This window comes from Thunnus albacares, chromosome 8 (assembly GCF_914725855.1).
Source record: "Thunnus albacares chromosome 8, fThuAlb1.1, whole genome shotgun sequence".
NCBI classification, from domain to species: Eukaryota; Metazoa; Chordata; class Actinopteri; order Scombriformes; family Scombridae; genus Thunnus; species Thunnus albacares.
Window position 1 is genome coordinate 20403365 of NC_058113.1, and position 16954 is coordinate 20420318.

Below are 16954 nucleotides of genomic sequence, written 5' to 3' on the forward strand. Positions count from 1 at the left end.
CGGACACTGACTTACTGATCTGTGACCCTCTGTGGTGTCACACGCACACACACACACACACACACACACACACACACACACGAACACGCACACACACACGCACACACACACGCGCATATGTGCACGCAAACAGTACTAAATCACTTTAAGAGGGTGACCCAAAGGTATCTTGACAGGAGCATATGAGCCTGCAGTCCTGCTGCAGTACATGATTTGATGTGAGTCCAAAACACTCCCGGGCTTTTCTCTCTGCCTTGTAATAAACCGTCTCTTTATCCAGCCTTCACTTTTCTATCCGTCACATTGTGTGGCAATTCAGCTGCTAACATTAAAGAACTGCACTGACTTCATCAGTGAGTCTATGTCTGACAAAGTCATGTTACAAACACACAGAGTGCTTATTGTCTTTGAATCTGTTCCTCAATCAATCAGTCAGTCAGCACATGTCAGACGGAGAGGGGGGGGGAAGTGAATGGTGCTAGGTGAAGGGGAGGGGGAGACAAGGCCGCGGAGGGGGAGGGGTAAACTTTGACAGTCGCTCACAGTTGGCACCAAGGATCCAGGATGCTTTGGGGCGGACAGGGAGAGGGGCAGAGAGAGCGAGACAGAGGTAGAGAGAGAAGGATAGGGTGAGTCTCTATCGTAAGGGGACGAAGAAACCACAGATCCTCTTCTCCTTGCATATTCACCTTTAGGAAGAAAAAAAAACGGAGAAGTGTGGAAAAGGGACGGGGAAAAAAAAGGATATGAAAAGAACATGAAAGAAAGAAATCGTCATTAAACGCACTACGAATTTCTCTCTTTCCCTCTCTTCCTCTATCTCGCACCTCTCTCAATTTAATCTTAAATCCACTCCAATTTCCCCCGAGGGACTCAATTCTCTCTTTTCCTGTAAGTATTCTCTTTCATTCTCTTGCTTTTATTCTCAGGCTGCTCAGTGCTTTTTTGGTGCCTTCTTGTGCCTCAGTGCCCTACTGCGAACTAATGCCTTTGCCAGACATCAAATCTCAATCAATCGTTTGTTATTTGATTGCATTAATGAGTGAGTGGCCTTCTTCTTTTGGAGCACTCTTCATACTGTAAATAAGTGAGGTGTGTGCGTTTATGGGATTGGAGGAGCACCGTGGTGATTTAGTATGCATAACCTCAGCTATTCAACAGCATGTGTGTTTTTTTGTTTGTGTGTGTTTGTCCATTCCCTTCAAACAGGCTTCCTTTGGGTGTTCTGCAGCTGGCCGGTTGAGATCAATATTGTGAATAGGTTGTGTGTGTGCACTAATGCAGCTTATGTAGATTTCCGGCTTTCTCTATTTAAGAGGCAGCTCCTCTTCTTTTACAGCACAAGACACATTTGCGGGTCACTCATTCAAACACGGCGAATGTGTAGTGCGATGCTGTAGGTGTTGCAAGTTCATGTTTGTCCGTCACAATCAGTGTCCTCCAGCACGCCTCAGCCATGACGTCTGAGTATCTACTGGGGCTTCTGTCTCCGTCACTCACGCAGCTCCACTCTCCTCTTTTCCTCTATTCCTCTGTCTTCTCGCTCTGTCTCTCTAAAAGCCTCCTTGTCTGTTTAATTCTCTGTGTCGTTAGTTCTGTCTCTCTGTGTGGGCCTCTGTGACTCTCTGTGTGATTATGACAGGCTGTCTGTGGGGAGGCCTGCTGTTGCCAGAGCAGCTCACCGCAGCGTTCAGTCTGCCTGTAGGTCTGAGAGGCCTTGCGTCTCTATTTCCCCCCCAATCTATCTCTGCTGTGCTTTGTGTGCCACTATCAATATCGGTTTGTGTCTATCAGTGGATTAACAAGCATCTGTCTCTCTTACTCCCCTCTGCTTCCTCTGCTTCCCTGCGTTCCCAACAGTGAGAGACAGAAGAAGAGGGTCCATTCCTCCTGGTAGAGTGACACCAGGAATTTCCTCTTTCTTTCTCTCTGCTCCACTCCCTCACTCCCCACCCCCCACGCCACTCTCCCCACCCCCCTCCACCATGACACTGCTGGCGTCCGAGAGGTCGCTTCTCATCCGGAACAAGTTCCGCTCAGGTGAGGAATCAACTCAACTCACGCCAATTAAGGGGAGAAGGAATTATTTTCCCCACAACAATGGCTGTACATCTCAGGCATAATTGGCACGATTAGCATCAATATGTAGAGGTGAAGAGTTTGTGAAGGTTATTGGCTAGTCAGTCAGGCTGTCTATCATGTGATCAATAGAGTGAAGGTATTGATCATAGTGAATGGATTTAGTGATTGCTACCCACAGACAGAGACGTCTTAATAGATGTGAGGACAGCTGAGCCGGAGGCTAAAGATTTCTGCATGTTACTGTGTGACACTTTAACCCGGACATGTGTACATTTATTGTTATTTATGGTAAAATAGACTATGGCCCTTTAAAATTAGAGTCAATTAAACAAATGGCATCAGAGAAATACAGTGTAGCTCTGACACTAAAGTTCAAGGTTTGTTATCAGAGACAGTGTACTGAAAAGCACAGAGAATTTTGAAAAGTGGATTTTGTTGAGTACATTTGATTATATCCAATCAAATCCAAAATTTCACACAAGAAATATGTAAACATCATTGTATCTGAACTGACTGATGATATCCTGTTACAGTCTGTTAAGATCTCGAGCAGAAAAATAGTAGCTGAAATTAATGAAATGTTTGTACCAATCTGATGTACTACTCCACTAATTTACAACTTTCAGGGGACAACCAGTGTTCTTTGACAAACAGCATTAAACAACCTTCCCATAAGTAATGCAAGTTTCCCTACAAGTTGTAGCGGCTGCTGTTGTGTTCCCAGGCAGCTGTCGCAAACGGCTGGTAAAATAAGAGAGCCGGGGAAATGACATGGAGACAGTCCCCTAGGTGTACAAACACCTGCTGGAAAACGTGATTCTTTAGGGCAGCTGCTCTGTTTGAAATCATGTATGTACATACTGTTGAAGTGCTAGACCAAAATATCAGTTTGCCAGTATATTAGACTGATTTGCCAAGTGTCAGTCTGTTTATAGTATGATAGTTTAAATTTGTTGTTACTGTTTTTGTTGACCTGAAACTCTTGACATTAAATGGTCTGATGCAAAGTTCTCATGTTACATAAGAAGGCATATGCTTAATGTTTATGTCAGTTCTAAGAAAACATACTTATCCTTATGTTAAAGCCGTGATTCCCAAACCTTTTGAAAAAGGATCCCTCATACAAATGTCTACATGCAACCTGTCTTCACAGGTTGTTTGTGTCTTGAGTTGTGAGAAGTTCAACCAAAGAATCATTCTGGGATTCTTCAATTTGAATGATTTAAGAGGAGACAGTTTTTTGCAAAGTCACAAAAATCCCACCAACAAAACAAAACCACATGCATTTCAGTGACAGAAATACATGTTTTTTACTCTGTTTTTACTCTGATTTATCTTGACTCCCAGGCTGGGAACTGCTACATTATGTAATGCATGTTTGTGATTAAAAGTGGTGTTCAGGGTTTGTTTTGGGCCCTGTGTTTAAGTACATAAAAACTCTGCTGGTACACTCTGGAACTGATCTGAAACTCCAGTGTGTCAAGCACTGCTTGTTATAAGAACGGAGCTGTGTGAAGGTGCTTAAAATCCAGATTTCTACCATGTTAAACTTTTGTTTTGAGTCGTCTGAGAGGCAGGAAAGCAGGAAGAGTATAGTTAGCAGCACAAATGAGGATGACGTGAGAAGGGGATGCATGAGAGGCTTGTGGAGAGAGCGGGACAGCTGAAGGGGGGATGGGACCAACAGAAATAGACATACTGAGAGATAAATAGTTACTGGCCTCAACCCCCTGTGCAGACCTCCGCTCCCCTCGTCAGGTCTCTCAGGTCTCAAAACTCACCAAAATGTATCGGGGGGGAGGGGGGCACTTGGTGGCCCCCGGCCCAGCCCTACCCTTCTTCACCTGTTTGTGTACTGAATGTTAATGCGTCTGTGCATACGTGTGTATGCATGCAAGAGGATATATAATCTACAAGCAATGCAAAGTCATGCGGTAATATAAGTTGCAAGGACGTATCATTTGACAGTGAGCATGCTGTCTTGCTTTGCTCAACTCTTACCTTTCTCCGTCAAGTGTGTGATTTATTTTTCCAGATAGTTTGTTCTTTAAACTTTTTGTTTGTCCGTCTCCATAAGTGTAACTTGTTATATTTCGTAATTTTTTAACAGCCCAAACAAACTCTGTTCTTGTCTTTCAGTCCTGCAGTTGAGGATTCAGAACCGAAGGCAGAGTGAGATCAATGCAGACCCTGGTTAGTCTATGTATATCATTAACATAATAATTGATTCAGTTTCATATTAATGATCCTTAGGTCACCTCATCTAACTGAAAGATGATTGCCTATTGATTTGTAAATGTCTTTGTAAGTTAATGATATTGATTGTTTACTTTCTTTTATTCTACTAAAATTTGTGCTTAAAAATGCATGTTAATAATGGGAAAATGTAACTAAATAATATGAAAATATGCAGAGAAAATGATAATGGATAATAACAAAAATATAATATATGATATGCACAATGTGTGTTGTATTCACCTTAACAAGACTTAACAAGGCCACACATACAGCAAGGTGTCAGGATTGTAAAGATGCACTGTAAAAAAACCTGCATATTTTCATTGCAGCGAGTTTTGAAATGCAGATACAATCATGCAAGGATTATGCCAATTTGGATACAAGCATACATGCAGGAATTAACGTATGTGCAAAAATAATAATATGTTCTTAATATCACTCATTATATGTATATGTAAGAAGCTATGTAAATAAAATGTGCTGCAGACTCATATGCAGAACATGCACATTCAGATTCATCCAGATTTTTGCAGTAAATTTACAGAGTAGTTCACAGCGTAGGGAAGCAAAAAACAATCCCTTTGTCGACAGGCAGTGCACCTTGCTTCAGTTCCCTCCTTGATTTCTGAGGCTGAAGCGGGTTGCACAAGAAGCGCTGCACATTCTGATGCCTGTCGACACAAAAGAGCACCTGAGATGCTCCATGCTGTAACTTGAAGGGATGAATTGAAGGCTGAAAGTGCTTTGTTCTCAGTTCACCCAAGTTGCTCCTCTACTAGGCTAGTAGAAATGAGGGTTCTGATTTGAAAAACAATCTTTCTCTTCCTCTGCTGCATTGTCATTTTGACTTATAACTTCATCTTGTTTTTGTAGGGTTGAAATCTACTTGTCCCTCTCAAAAAGCGGAGAAAGACCAGAGTGAAGCTCTGGTGAGTAGCATCCTGTTTCTCATTGATATCCAACTGATTAAATAAGGATGTTGATGCAGTAAGAGCCATGATGCAATGTAAAGAAATTTTTCACTTCACATTTAGGATCATTTTTTTATTTGAAAGAACATGATGAGACCAAATTTTGTTTACTTTTGCTGTGTTTTCTTGAGGAATAAATCAACATTCCCACTGAAAAACAACTGAATAGACTGAGTGGAGACTAAAAATAACCTGAAAAAAGACTTTACATTGGTTTCAGTGGAGGATCTTTGCTGCATAAATTCCAAGCGCTGCTTCAAAGATCTTGCAAAAACTCTGGAGGAAATAATTGCCATTGGACTACAGCAGTATTTAACTTTCCCCTGAGTAAACTGCATTGTAATCCCTGGCTGTTTGTTTGACCTGCTGTTTCCTGATGCAGCGTCTAACTGACGATGGTGCCACTCAGAAGTTGCCCCCTAGTGGTCTGAACACTGAAACTGCACAAGGTGATGCCCTGCTTACAGTACTGTCGCTGTCTCCTTCTGCTCTCTCTCTTCCTCTCCATGTCTGTATTTTATCATATCTGTGCTGCCCTCTGCTCTCTGTTGTACAGTAGTTGCACGAGGAAATGAAGTGTGTAAATCTAGCAACGGGCTTGACGTTTCATCAGCTGTCAGTTAAATAGAAATGTGACCTTGTTGCACACTGTAACTCTGCATTCGAAGCAGCCAGCAAACATATCAGTGATTGGCAGCACATGATAAGCCCGCCCATCCAGGGATCAGAGTCATCATTTTCTCCCATTACTGACATCTTACTCTCTCATCTCTCTTTATCTCTCCTCCTCCTCTTCGCACCCCTCTAACCTTTCTTTTTAATTGAAAACACTGCTTTTATAATATCTGGCTTTTCAGACTGTCTGATTTCCTAAACAGTCCTTTTCTGCCCTTTTAAAAATGTTGTGTGTGCATGTTCATATCCAAGGGAGTACATCTCCCTATGGGCAGGAGTGTTTACTATTTTTTGATGCCTCTGTTGGTTTGAATTCGGACGGATTGCCTGTAGCAACACAGTCTCACATCACATATGCTCTGAAATCCTGTTGCTTCTCTCACTCCAATCTCCTATTCTCTCTCTCTCTCTCTTTCTCTGCTGGTCTCCCATCTGTCCCCTTTATCTTTCACCATCCCTCCCTCTTCCTCCCACCCACAGAGAGGAGTGTATGCGGGGCCCAGAGGCAGAAGAAGGCTCGCCAGGCACAGGACCTCAGCGAGAGGATCCAACATCCGCCTGGACCTGTGGAGCAACAGCACGAACACACACTGCCCCTTGAGAACCGTGAGTCAACACGAGTCCAAACACACACACACCGTATTGCATACATTTTATTTCTCACCCAATCTCTTCAGCTCCTCCTGTGACCTTACCTCTTTTCACTTTACATTTCCTCAGGTCCTGCCTCTTTCCCTCTGTCCGCTGATGTCTTCGAAGATGACATCTCCACCTGCTCCTCCTCCTCGCCCACTGAGCAACACGGCGTTCACCAATCACCGGCCTTCCGTTCACTGCCAGGGCTCTCAGGTGACCAATTACTGAGTGACTTCTCAGCTGTGGGCCCGCCCCTTAACCACAGCCCCGGTCATGCTCAGGTGAGGAAACAGCACTGAGATTTAGTTTTGATTAAGATTCATGAATTGTGAAAAGTTAAAAAGAGGGGAAGTTAAATTACTTCCCATCAACACCCTCTGATAAATACATTAAAATAAATATTAACAGACTGATGAGTTTATAAATTACGTTAACTCTCATAATGTAATATTCTGTTTTCAGTCTGGTTTGGCGTTGCTCCCGGCAACCGAGGGCATCAGACAACCAATGAGTGTAACACTGGGTGAATCAAACTCCATGGCAACAACTGGGAGACCAAATGGGATCTATCTGACCTCTCAGACCACACCCCTGCTGCCAAAGGTAACCTGGGGTTAATGCATACTAATTCTGTTGCTTTCATTTAGGTTTTCTTTTTTTAAATTTTATAAGGGTCTTTTTTTATTTTGACTCCGGAAAATAAAATGTCAATGTCATGAATGCAGGGAAATAAACGTGATTTTCATTGAGGAAATCAGCATTTAGATTGTGTACGTGTGAGTGTGTGCTTGTGTTGGTGACAGGTATTCACAGCAGGTATACAACATGAGAGATAAAACAGCATTGTAAAGGTCTTTAACCTAACAGGATGGTCACTCCTCTGTTTTGTCAAACACAATGCTCTGCTGTAAGCTGCTCTGCATTCATTACTGTCAATTTGCACTTCTGGGGGAGCTCAGTATTTGCCCTGTAGGTTAACACATTCACACGAAAGCAGCGTGGCTATATGTCAGAACCAGCACATGCTGTCATCTGGAGATTTGCGAGACATTTGTACATTTCATGTAAGAATTTAACCTTGACATGGGGCAAATACTGTCAAACAACGTGAAACGGCTTGACATTTTCTCTGTGTGATATTTTACATGCTATTCTTGAAATTACTCATTGGAACCTCAGTATAGTTACACTTAAAGGAAATGTGGGTATTTTGTATCTTTACAGACAGCTCGGCCTCCCAGCCCCACTTGTTCCTCCTCCCTGCCATCCTCCCTCAACTTCAGCCACCTCCCCCGCCCACGGAAACCGCGGGACACCAAACCTAAGATGAGGAAACTCAAGTATCACCAGTACATTCCTCCAGACCAGAGAGGAGGGTCTGGGACTGGAGGTACCAATTTGATGCTTTGCTTTTCTACATTTATTTAAAAATTCCTTTCATTAGTCCATTCAAGACTTGCTCTTGTTGCTTGGTGTTTGAATTAAGCCTGGAAATGTGTTTATTTCCAGGGGGAGGAGCCAAACAGAAGAGCCCTACCTCTACCCAGTCTTTAGACCCAGCCTATTCCCATCTCCTGAAGCAGCAGCAGGTCTTCCTCCAGCTGCAAATCCTTCAGAACCAGCAGCAGCAACAACAGCAACAACTACAACCACAACAGCAGCTCACTGTTGTACCAAGGTATGCAGTTAGTAGTTTGCTGCTGATAGTGTCGGGTAATTCAATCTGAGCCTGGGAACTATGCAGGACATTAGTCCTGTTTCTGGTGAGTTAATGGTCCCGTTTTCCTCCAGTGGAGGTCACAGTGATCTTGTGAAGTCCTCTGGTGCCATGCCCCTGAACCCCCAACCTGTTCCTGCCACAACAAACCACACGCCTATGGACACAAACTCCACATCCAAGCCTGAGCTTCTCCCGGCCAATCTTGTTGATCTAACAGTAAGAAAAGCTTTGAAAAGCAGAAAATGTCTGAGAACCAACAACTCTTATTTACAATTTAAGACAAACTCATAAGACTTTCCCTCCCCTAGGTGTCAGAGCTGCGGCAGCAGCTGCGTAAGCGCGGCCTCCCTGTCTCCGGCACTAAGCCTGCCCTGTTGCAGCGTCTCCGTCCCTTCCAGCTCCCCCATGCTTGTCTCACTCCTGCACCCCTCTGCCAGCTGGGGACTAGCATGGAGCCCCTCACTCCCAGCCCCCAGCTGCCACCCAACCAGAGCCCCAGCTTAAGCTCCAGCTCTGGACCAGACTCGCCCGGCAGCAGCCCCAACCAACAGATGTACATCCAGGACAGGGGAATTCCTAATGGGATTCTCAGTGAAGCCCCAAATGGGATCCTGAATGCTGTCTCGAATGGTTTCTCGAATGCTGCATCAGTCAGTTTGGCAGGTGAACAGTGTGGTCTTACCAACACCGTCTTCCTGGCTCCTGCCAGCACCGCCTCAGGAACTCCAAGTCCCAGTCTACCCATGTCGTCCTCCTCGCCTCTGCAATGTGGTACTCCCTGGAGAACTGATAATGAGCAGCAGCAGCAACAGCAGCAGGAGCTGAGCGTGGAGCTGGAGATGAGGGAGAGAATACGGAGCAGGCCTAGGGAACGCTCTGCTAACACTGGCAATGAGGTGAGGACTGACAGGCTTGGATCTTTGATCTCAGATGTGTTGGAGAACAGTCCATTTAACAGGGTGACTGTTTTCAAGAAATAAAATCATAACTACCTTTTTACCATTCCTGTCATCTTCTAGTCTTGCGGAGGATCCCTTCATCCGTTCCTGCAACAGGACCCAGGATGCTCTAGAGGGAAGCCAGAAACAGACGCACAGACCGAGGTGTTGTTTACACAGGTAAACACAAAAATCAATACACACACATCACATGCAGATGCCTCTTTTCAAGGATGCACCACAGAGCCTTGCTTTCTAAACGTTTGAGCATGCTCCCAGCACCACCTGTCAACTAATTTACCCTGTGCTTTCTAATCAGGTGTTTTGCTGCCAACCATGTGATGTGATTGGCCAGGACTTTGAGCTGCCAGTTCAGATTACAGCAAGTCCTGTTCAGGCCTTGCCTGGTGTTCGCAGCTTGGAGGAAGAACTACAGGAGGCCATCCAGAAAGCACAGGTTAGAGTCTTTAGATGAACAGGAGATCACCTCAGGAAGAGTTCCTTTTGTACAGAGGGAATTAAGTGTTTTTCCTTTCTCTTGCCAACAGATGGACCCTCGGCAGTCCATAGATGACATTCTGGACGAGTCTATTACTTGCGTCCGTGAGTATCCCATAATTAATCATGAATGTAACCTAAATGGAACTGTTATTTCTTTCAGTGTCTAATCATTTTTACTACCATCCTTCCAGGCTCCACCAATGTCTCTGATCATAAATCCCTTGCCCACTCGGCCCCCAGCCCTTCTCCTCCCCCTCAAGCCGATCAGCAGCACACCAAGGATGACAACTTCTTGCCTTCGCCTCTTTGCTCCTCTCTCTTACTGGAGCTTCCTCCATCTCCTGCTGTAATAACCCCAAGCCAGGTGATCCCTGCTCCTCCACCACCCCCCATCTGCACCTCCCCTCTGTTGTCCACTGGAAAGTCACGGAAACGACGGGCTCCGACACAGTTTGATGCTGCTGACTGGCTTGAAATGCTGACGTCTGGCCTGCGCCCGCTTACCCCGCCCACAGCTCCCTTCGTTGAGACAGACTTCAGTCTGGATTCAGATCTGAATGTTACAATGTTACAGTGTTACAATTTCATTTAGCAGATGCTTTTATCTAACGTACATCTGAGCGTTAATACAACACAAGCAAGGATCTAGTCAGGAGAACAACGCGAGTAAGTGCCAATTGAGTGTTGGATCTAATGATAGAGCAGTGGTGAGAACTTGTGTGCGCATATTTGTTTATAACTCTCTATGTACAGTAGGTGAGCGTTGTATTGTTTGATTGTCATGAATGGGGAAGAGTGTATGAATCCCACTGAGGGCACAAGATTGTGAATAGAGGCCTCCATCCATCCATCATTGATAGGCTGTCAGAGTCATTGGCTCCACGCAATGTCGAGAGCTGGATTCATTGCAGCGATCAGATCAAACATAGCTTTGATGGGGCAACAAGAGCACAAACACATGCACACACACATAGACACTGCAGAGCGCTGTTTAAAAGCACTTGGGCTCAGCCAGAAATGGCAAACAAGCAACACATCTGTGGATTGACACACTCCACAGCACAATGTTTGCAGTGCAAAACAAAAGAAAACCTGGTGGCATATTAATTTAAACATGCTTCCTGGCTGCGCTGGGAGAATGTTGTTTCTGACTTATCTCCAAAACCTGTTGTCGGATTGGGTTGAGTGTGGCCCCTGGTGTTGACTCAGTCATTGAGTCCTAGCCATTCATAAAGCCCATTTAGAGTGTGTAAAAGCCAGGCAGCGCACACAGCTTGTGTGTGGCTCCAGACCTTAACCCCAGTGCCAGACACACAGTCGGCATGCAGAGGGAGAAAGCTGGCAGAAGCTACAAACAAGCAGTGTGTGTGCGTGTTCATGTGTACGTGCAAGTGCAAGTGTGTGTGCGAGCTTATGTGTGTAAGTATGTGTGTGTTCAATATTTCTGACTGTATGTGACTGTCCACAAAGGGCTGCTTTTTGTTTGTATGTGTCAACACAAAAATGCTTCCATGTATATTTATAAGCATTATTGCCAAATGCACTTGTAGTTACACACACTTACAATTAAGTGTGCCTGTTTGTGTGCGGTATGATTGATCTGTATAGGATACGAGTGGAAGACACAGAACAGAGGCTGTGTCCACATTTCAGACCAGACATTTCGTTGTATTCTCATTGCCAGCGGGCAGTAACTCCAGTGTAGATATCCAGTGTAATCATCAGAACAGCCACATTACCTTGTTCAAGTCACCATTCTCCAGGAGAGCAATCAGGCAACCGCCCCAAAAATAGTCCCCATACAAATGCACCAATCAGACAAGTGAGAGTTTCCTCATCGCTTTGCAAAAACAGGTGGTCATTTTGTTCCCTGATTAACCCCCAACTGTGTCTGGCCCGCTGCTCAGTGCTTACCCTGCTACTGGCAAAGCCAGATTTAGCACAATTTATAACCCAGCGCCAAGACCACACCTGTTCACTCTGTAAATTAATTCCTTGAATGTATTATTTGACTTTGTTAAATCTTTGCTGTACAGTTCAATATAAGAAGTGACTATAAAATGCACTGTAAAATTAGCACGTGATATGTTTGGAGTATATGAGACATGTCACATGACCAGAGGTGAGCTTGTCAGTTGGGACTAATCCAGTAAATGCTGCACATTTTCCTAATTGTGACAGTGATGTTGCTTTCATATTCTAAATGATTTACTGGTCATGTAGAAATGGGTACATTATTTGTTTGTATAATACACTTTCAGTGAGTTATGTCCAATCTCCTCATATACATTCTCAACCCCATTTAACATAATAACATCAATAAAAAATCTGACAGAGGTTAGCTGCCATTAACCTATCCTGCACCAGATAAATGTAATTTAGACACAAGATCCCATCTACATATATTACATTTTACTCTTAATTGGCTGCATATGCCATGAATCATTTTGAGGGGTTCTGATTGGCTCATTCATATGGGGAATAACTAACTGGATGTCTTTCTGTAAGACCACTTTATTTTGCAAAAACTGTGTTTCGTCCCCTGCTCATTCTCCACCGTATTGTGTTAAAATAAAAGTAATGTGCTGAGTGCAATATGGTTTATGTAAAGGGCACAGCAACTGGCAGATGTAAGGTCATACTGTGATCATGTCATGTTTTTTTTGTACGCAAACCTTTGAACCTCTAGTTTCTTGTTCTAATGATAAACCAATGTCTTATTAAGCAAGACAGTTGCGATGAATTATTGGAAGAAGATATCTGAGCATAGGCAAGCCTTCAACACAATACTACAGATTATGTTGAAGCATTTCTTGTGCAGCTTTTACTACAGAAACAATGAAAAATGCAGTTAAATGTGGATGGATGGCTATGATAATCATAGCGATCAATAAACATTGCCAGCTGCATGACAAAAAAAAAAGAAAATTGATAGGCAGGAGAGTAAGATGCTACCTCCTGTGACTTCCAGTGCTTTAGGGCCTCCACTAGTGTTTTCCTTGTTTCTAATTTAATTTCCGAACACTAGTGCAGAGTTTCCTGTCTCAGAGACCAGATCACCCCTGAGACAGTTTCACAGGTTTGACTAAACCCAGGTTACATACTGTTATAATGTGACCCGATTTAGATTTGAAGCCGGAAACACCAGGGTGTTACAGGTAACTGAGACTCTGTTGGCCACTTCTGCTGCTATAAATGCCTTATTTGTGTAAACATGAGACAAAATACAATGTGTTTGCTTTTATTTATTATGTAATTTATTCATGCCAAAGATATCGACCCCTGTCCAAAATGTATTTAAAAGCATTAAGAAAATTAAAGTCTTAATAGATTTTCTACGTGGCTCTTCTTTGTTTCTTTTATCTGGGTTAAGCGATCAAACTTTTATCTGAGTTAAGTATCATTGCTGTGATACGACATGCTGAACGGATTAACCAGTGGACTACTTTATGAAGAAATTGTAAGAAAAACTACTGATTGCTTATATATTTCACAAGAAACTGTCCAAAATTATGTCTTATCAAATATTGATGATCTCAAAGTGAATTAAATATTCATTTCTACCAATATGCTGCTTAAATATCAGTGCAACAGCACTGACACCCACATGGCTTGATGATTAATCTTCATAATGACACAGTATCATTATCTGGAGGAACAATAATGTAGCTGTAAAGTCAGTGATCATCAAGGCAAAGGACCACCAAAAAACCCCCTAAAAGATAAAAGATATTTTTAAAAAACTGTAAATTGTGTTTTCCCTTCAAATACCACGTCATCACATAACTTAAATCACTTTAATGTTTAATGTAATCACATATTGTAATGAATTATGTGTCCAAGTTTAGGTCATAATGACCTACATATAGATAAAAAGGTGATTAAACTGAGTTTAGATACTGACTCTCGACTATGAAAACCTTATTAGTCTTATGGTGTGTTAAGACAGAACGCAAAGTGAATTTTCACCATGCCTCATTCGCATGTTTTTTACTGCTGGACTATTTGTGTTTATTTGCCCCGAATGGCCAAAATACCAACTGTACATTAGCTCTAAGCTAGCTAGCAAAGGACAGACTGTGTCTGTGTGTTTGTGCTCAGTTCAGCCTCTGACTGAACTCAGAACTCACCAGAAACTCTGGTTCTTTCTGTTATTTCCTTCCAGTCTCATTTCATCTCCTCTCTATATGTTTATGAAACACATTCATTAAGCCCAAATATTTCGCTCAAGTTGAAACATTTTCAACTCTTGCAGACATTCATGTCTTTCCATCAGACTTTATATGCAATTGTGCTGCCTCTAAAACTCACTTTGTGTTCTGTCTGAACTCACAGTAAGGGTGTTTTCAATCTATAGTTTGCTCTGGTCTGAATCAGTAGTTGAGTTGCAACTGTTGTGTTTTCCATTGGTTCGGTTTATCACCCAGAAAAAATTCAAGCGAACCAAAATGCATCACTAAAAGCCACGTGACAATGTTCACTCCACTCATTGGTCAGATGTGTCAGGGGCGGGAGCAAGGACATAAAGACAGGAAGAAGGTCTTGATGAAGGTCTTCTGCCCAAATGCAACATACTTGGTTGCGCTGGTCCAGGTTGGATCTTGACTCACTCTCTGTCTAGCTGCTAGCAACTGTTTATGTTGCTCATCCACATCCCAGCAAACAAAGCGTACCTGACTACGGGAGTTCAAACTTGCAGAGTACGCCTATTAGTTGGGTCGGACTGTGGTCAGATCATGTTCCCATGGCAGACGAATCACTCCTGAATTCATTTGGGACCAGTGTTGTGTCTGTTTCCCTGATGATATGTATTTCCCCTTACCTTAACCTGCACCCAACCTTACCCCTAACCCCAACCAGTTGTCTTCTGAGATGCTTAAAGGCACACTATGCAGGATTTGTCGGTTGCTGTTTATAAACACAACATTCAATGTTGGCCCCTCCTCTCTGGCTCAGTGACACCAGGACGAGCTGAGAGCACGAGCAAGAGAGTGAACGAAGAGAGGGAGTTATGCTAGCGAGAAAAAAGCAGTGAATCAGATAAATAGAACGTTATTTTCTGATTGTCTCACAGTGGTTACTTTTTAAAGCACAAATACACACCCACATATCTGCACAACCCTTTGGGAAGGTGCCGTATTGCCAGATTTGGTGTGAATGCAGCCGAAGCGCACGAAAATAAGAAAATACAGGCAGAGAGCAGAGTCTCTGCAGATACATACACCACTTCACACTTCTAGTGGGTCATAAGTAATGATTTAGAGCGATTATTTTTGTATGAGCCTATACATTCTCTTTTAGGAAAATCCTGCATAGTATACCTTTAACCTGACCCCAACCGGTTATATCTGCTACGTCTAACATTAACCATAACCTAAGCACTAACGCCAGCCATGGAGGTGGTGCGATGGGAAACACAATTCTAATGGAAGGGAAACACTATTCTAGGGGGAACAGACTTCGACACAAGACTGGACTGAGATCACTTCCTCAAAGGGTCTTGGTAGGGTTGTTTTAGTCTGCACACAAGTATGATTGCAGTGTTCAGATCTGCCCAAACGATTCGCACCAAAGGGGAAAACAAACTAGAGTCTGATTCAACTGGACAGGTTTGAAAACCCTAAATTATACCCTTCTTTGATAGACCTGTTACTGGGCCAAAGTTTAGTTCAACACAGGTACCTGAATAGTCAGTTGAATACATAATTTCTAACTGTGGCAGCTGTTTTCTCACTTGTGTTGATACTGATGTACTGAATTATGTATTTTACAATCAATTATTTTTTGCATTTGCCAATATTCCTGCAAACAGCCTCTACTGTAAACTGCATCTCCTAATGAACAGAGAAAGTCGGCTTGATGGATGCACATGAATCTGACAGATGAGTCAGGATGTTTTTCCTCTTTGATGTCTTGCCAAACAACTCATATTGCTCTCCAACGCAAGAATACGCCTTTAGAGAGGCATTTCTTTTTTTCTCATCAGACTTGATGATTTAACAGCTCTCTTCAGTGGTTAAGACACTGTTGCTGCAAATGAGGAGCCTCTATAAAAGCCGGTGGGTTGATTAATTGACTGATTGTTCACAGACCAAGATATGTTGTGAGGATCCATCTCTGTTCCAATCAAAGAGGGGAACATAAGAATACAACAGACAATTCTTTAGACTCAATTACAGCCTGGAGAGATCTAAACCAGCCTGTCTGTTAGTGCTACAGCAAGCTACAGCTGCATAATGTGTTGATAAGTTTAACCCTACCATACCTGTCTAGAGACAAGGTACAAAGAGAGAAATAAGAGGAGACAATCTACTCTCTTTGACACCCGGGGGTGAGAGAGTGTGTTTTCACAGGGGTAATACTCCAAAGCTGTGACCAGGGTGTAATGAGGGAGTCTCTGTAATGGCCCCTCTAGCCGTTCCACATCACTTCCTCCCCCCACCCCCCCTTGCAATAACCGCTTCCTGCGCGATTTCATGGGAATTAAAGGGAGAAAGGTGTGTTTCATATGTAAAGCAGGTAGCTCTCCCTGAGATGTGAGGTGGTTTGTGTGGATTCTCTCCCTCCATCTCGCTCTCTCTTTTCCTTGCTCTCTCGTTTCGTCTCTTGGGTCGGGGTTGGGGTGGGGTGTTGGGGTGGGGGTGGGGGTGGTGGGGGCTAGTTGAGGTAGGCTTTGATCACTGGCAGAAGGTCGCTATGGTTCGATTTCTGTGGCGCTCCTCTGAGAGGTTTGCTTTGCAATTATAAACCATATGAGAGCAGGCAGAGGGATGTTAATTTCTCAGCAGCTACTGTAGCCAGTGTGTCAGTTAGCCAACAGTGAGCAGTAATCACGTTTTCAGTATTAGAGCAGAAAAAAGGCATTTGGTACCACAGCAACCAATACATGGGTTGTAAAATCCATCAAATAATCTCTTTACTATGTGAGCTGTGTGGTTATAAGAGACTCAATGAAAGACTGCAAGAGCATGAGGCCCTGAACTGCTGCTGGCTCTCCAGCGACAGCCTCATATATACATATATACAGTACATAGTGATTATTAACCAGGGGTACTGGCCCCAGGCGGCATTTTTTGCAGTTGCCAGGGGGAACATGGAAAGCTGAACTAATTAACTCAACTTATCTGATCTAACTCAACTTAAAAATAGAAGTTTTGATTTGATTAAAACATATATCAATATATTTATGTTAA

At 43.2% G+C, this 16954-nt stretch overlaps 1 protein-coding gene across 1 annotated transcript; it reads left to right on the plus strand.

Annotated features, from left to right (window-relative positions):
• The first annotated feature begins 560 nt into the window (after positions 1–560).
• Positions 561–13097, plus strand: si:dkeyp-69b9.3 (myocardin). The gene is made up of 16 exons (XM_044359992.1): positions 561–891; positions 1861–2040; positions 4222–4275; positions 5194–5249; positions 5674–5740; positions 6447–6572; positions 6687–6883; positions 7065–7205; positions 7827–7992; positions 8112–8280; positions 8394–8538; positions 8631–9218; positions 9342–9440; positions 9580–9717; positions 9809–9863; positions 9953–13097. Exons 2-16 carry the CDS (start codon positions 1986–1988, stop codon positions 10351–10353), a joined length of 2457 nt encoding a protein of 818 aa, XP_044215927.1. The 5' UTR covers positions 561–891; positions 1861–1985; the 3' UTR covers positions 10354–13097.
• Positions 13098–16954: the final 3857 nt, after the last annotated feature.

Coding starts and splice junctions, on each gene's coding strand:
- si:dkeyp-69b9.3 (XM_044359992.1), top strand. CDS start 1,986: ATGACACTGCTGGCGTCCGAGAGGTCGCTTCTCATCCGGAACAAGTTC. Junction 4,276..5,193: donor TGAGATCAATGCAGACCCTG/GTTAGTCTATGT, acceptor TTGTTTTTGTAG/GGTTGAAATCTACTTGTCCC. Junction 8,281..8,393: donor CAGCTCACTGTTGTACCAAG/GTATGCAGTTAG, acceptor GTTTTCCTCCAG/TGGAGGTCACAGTGATCTTG.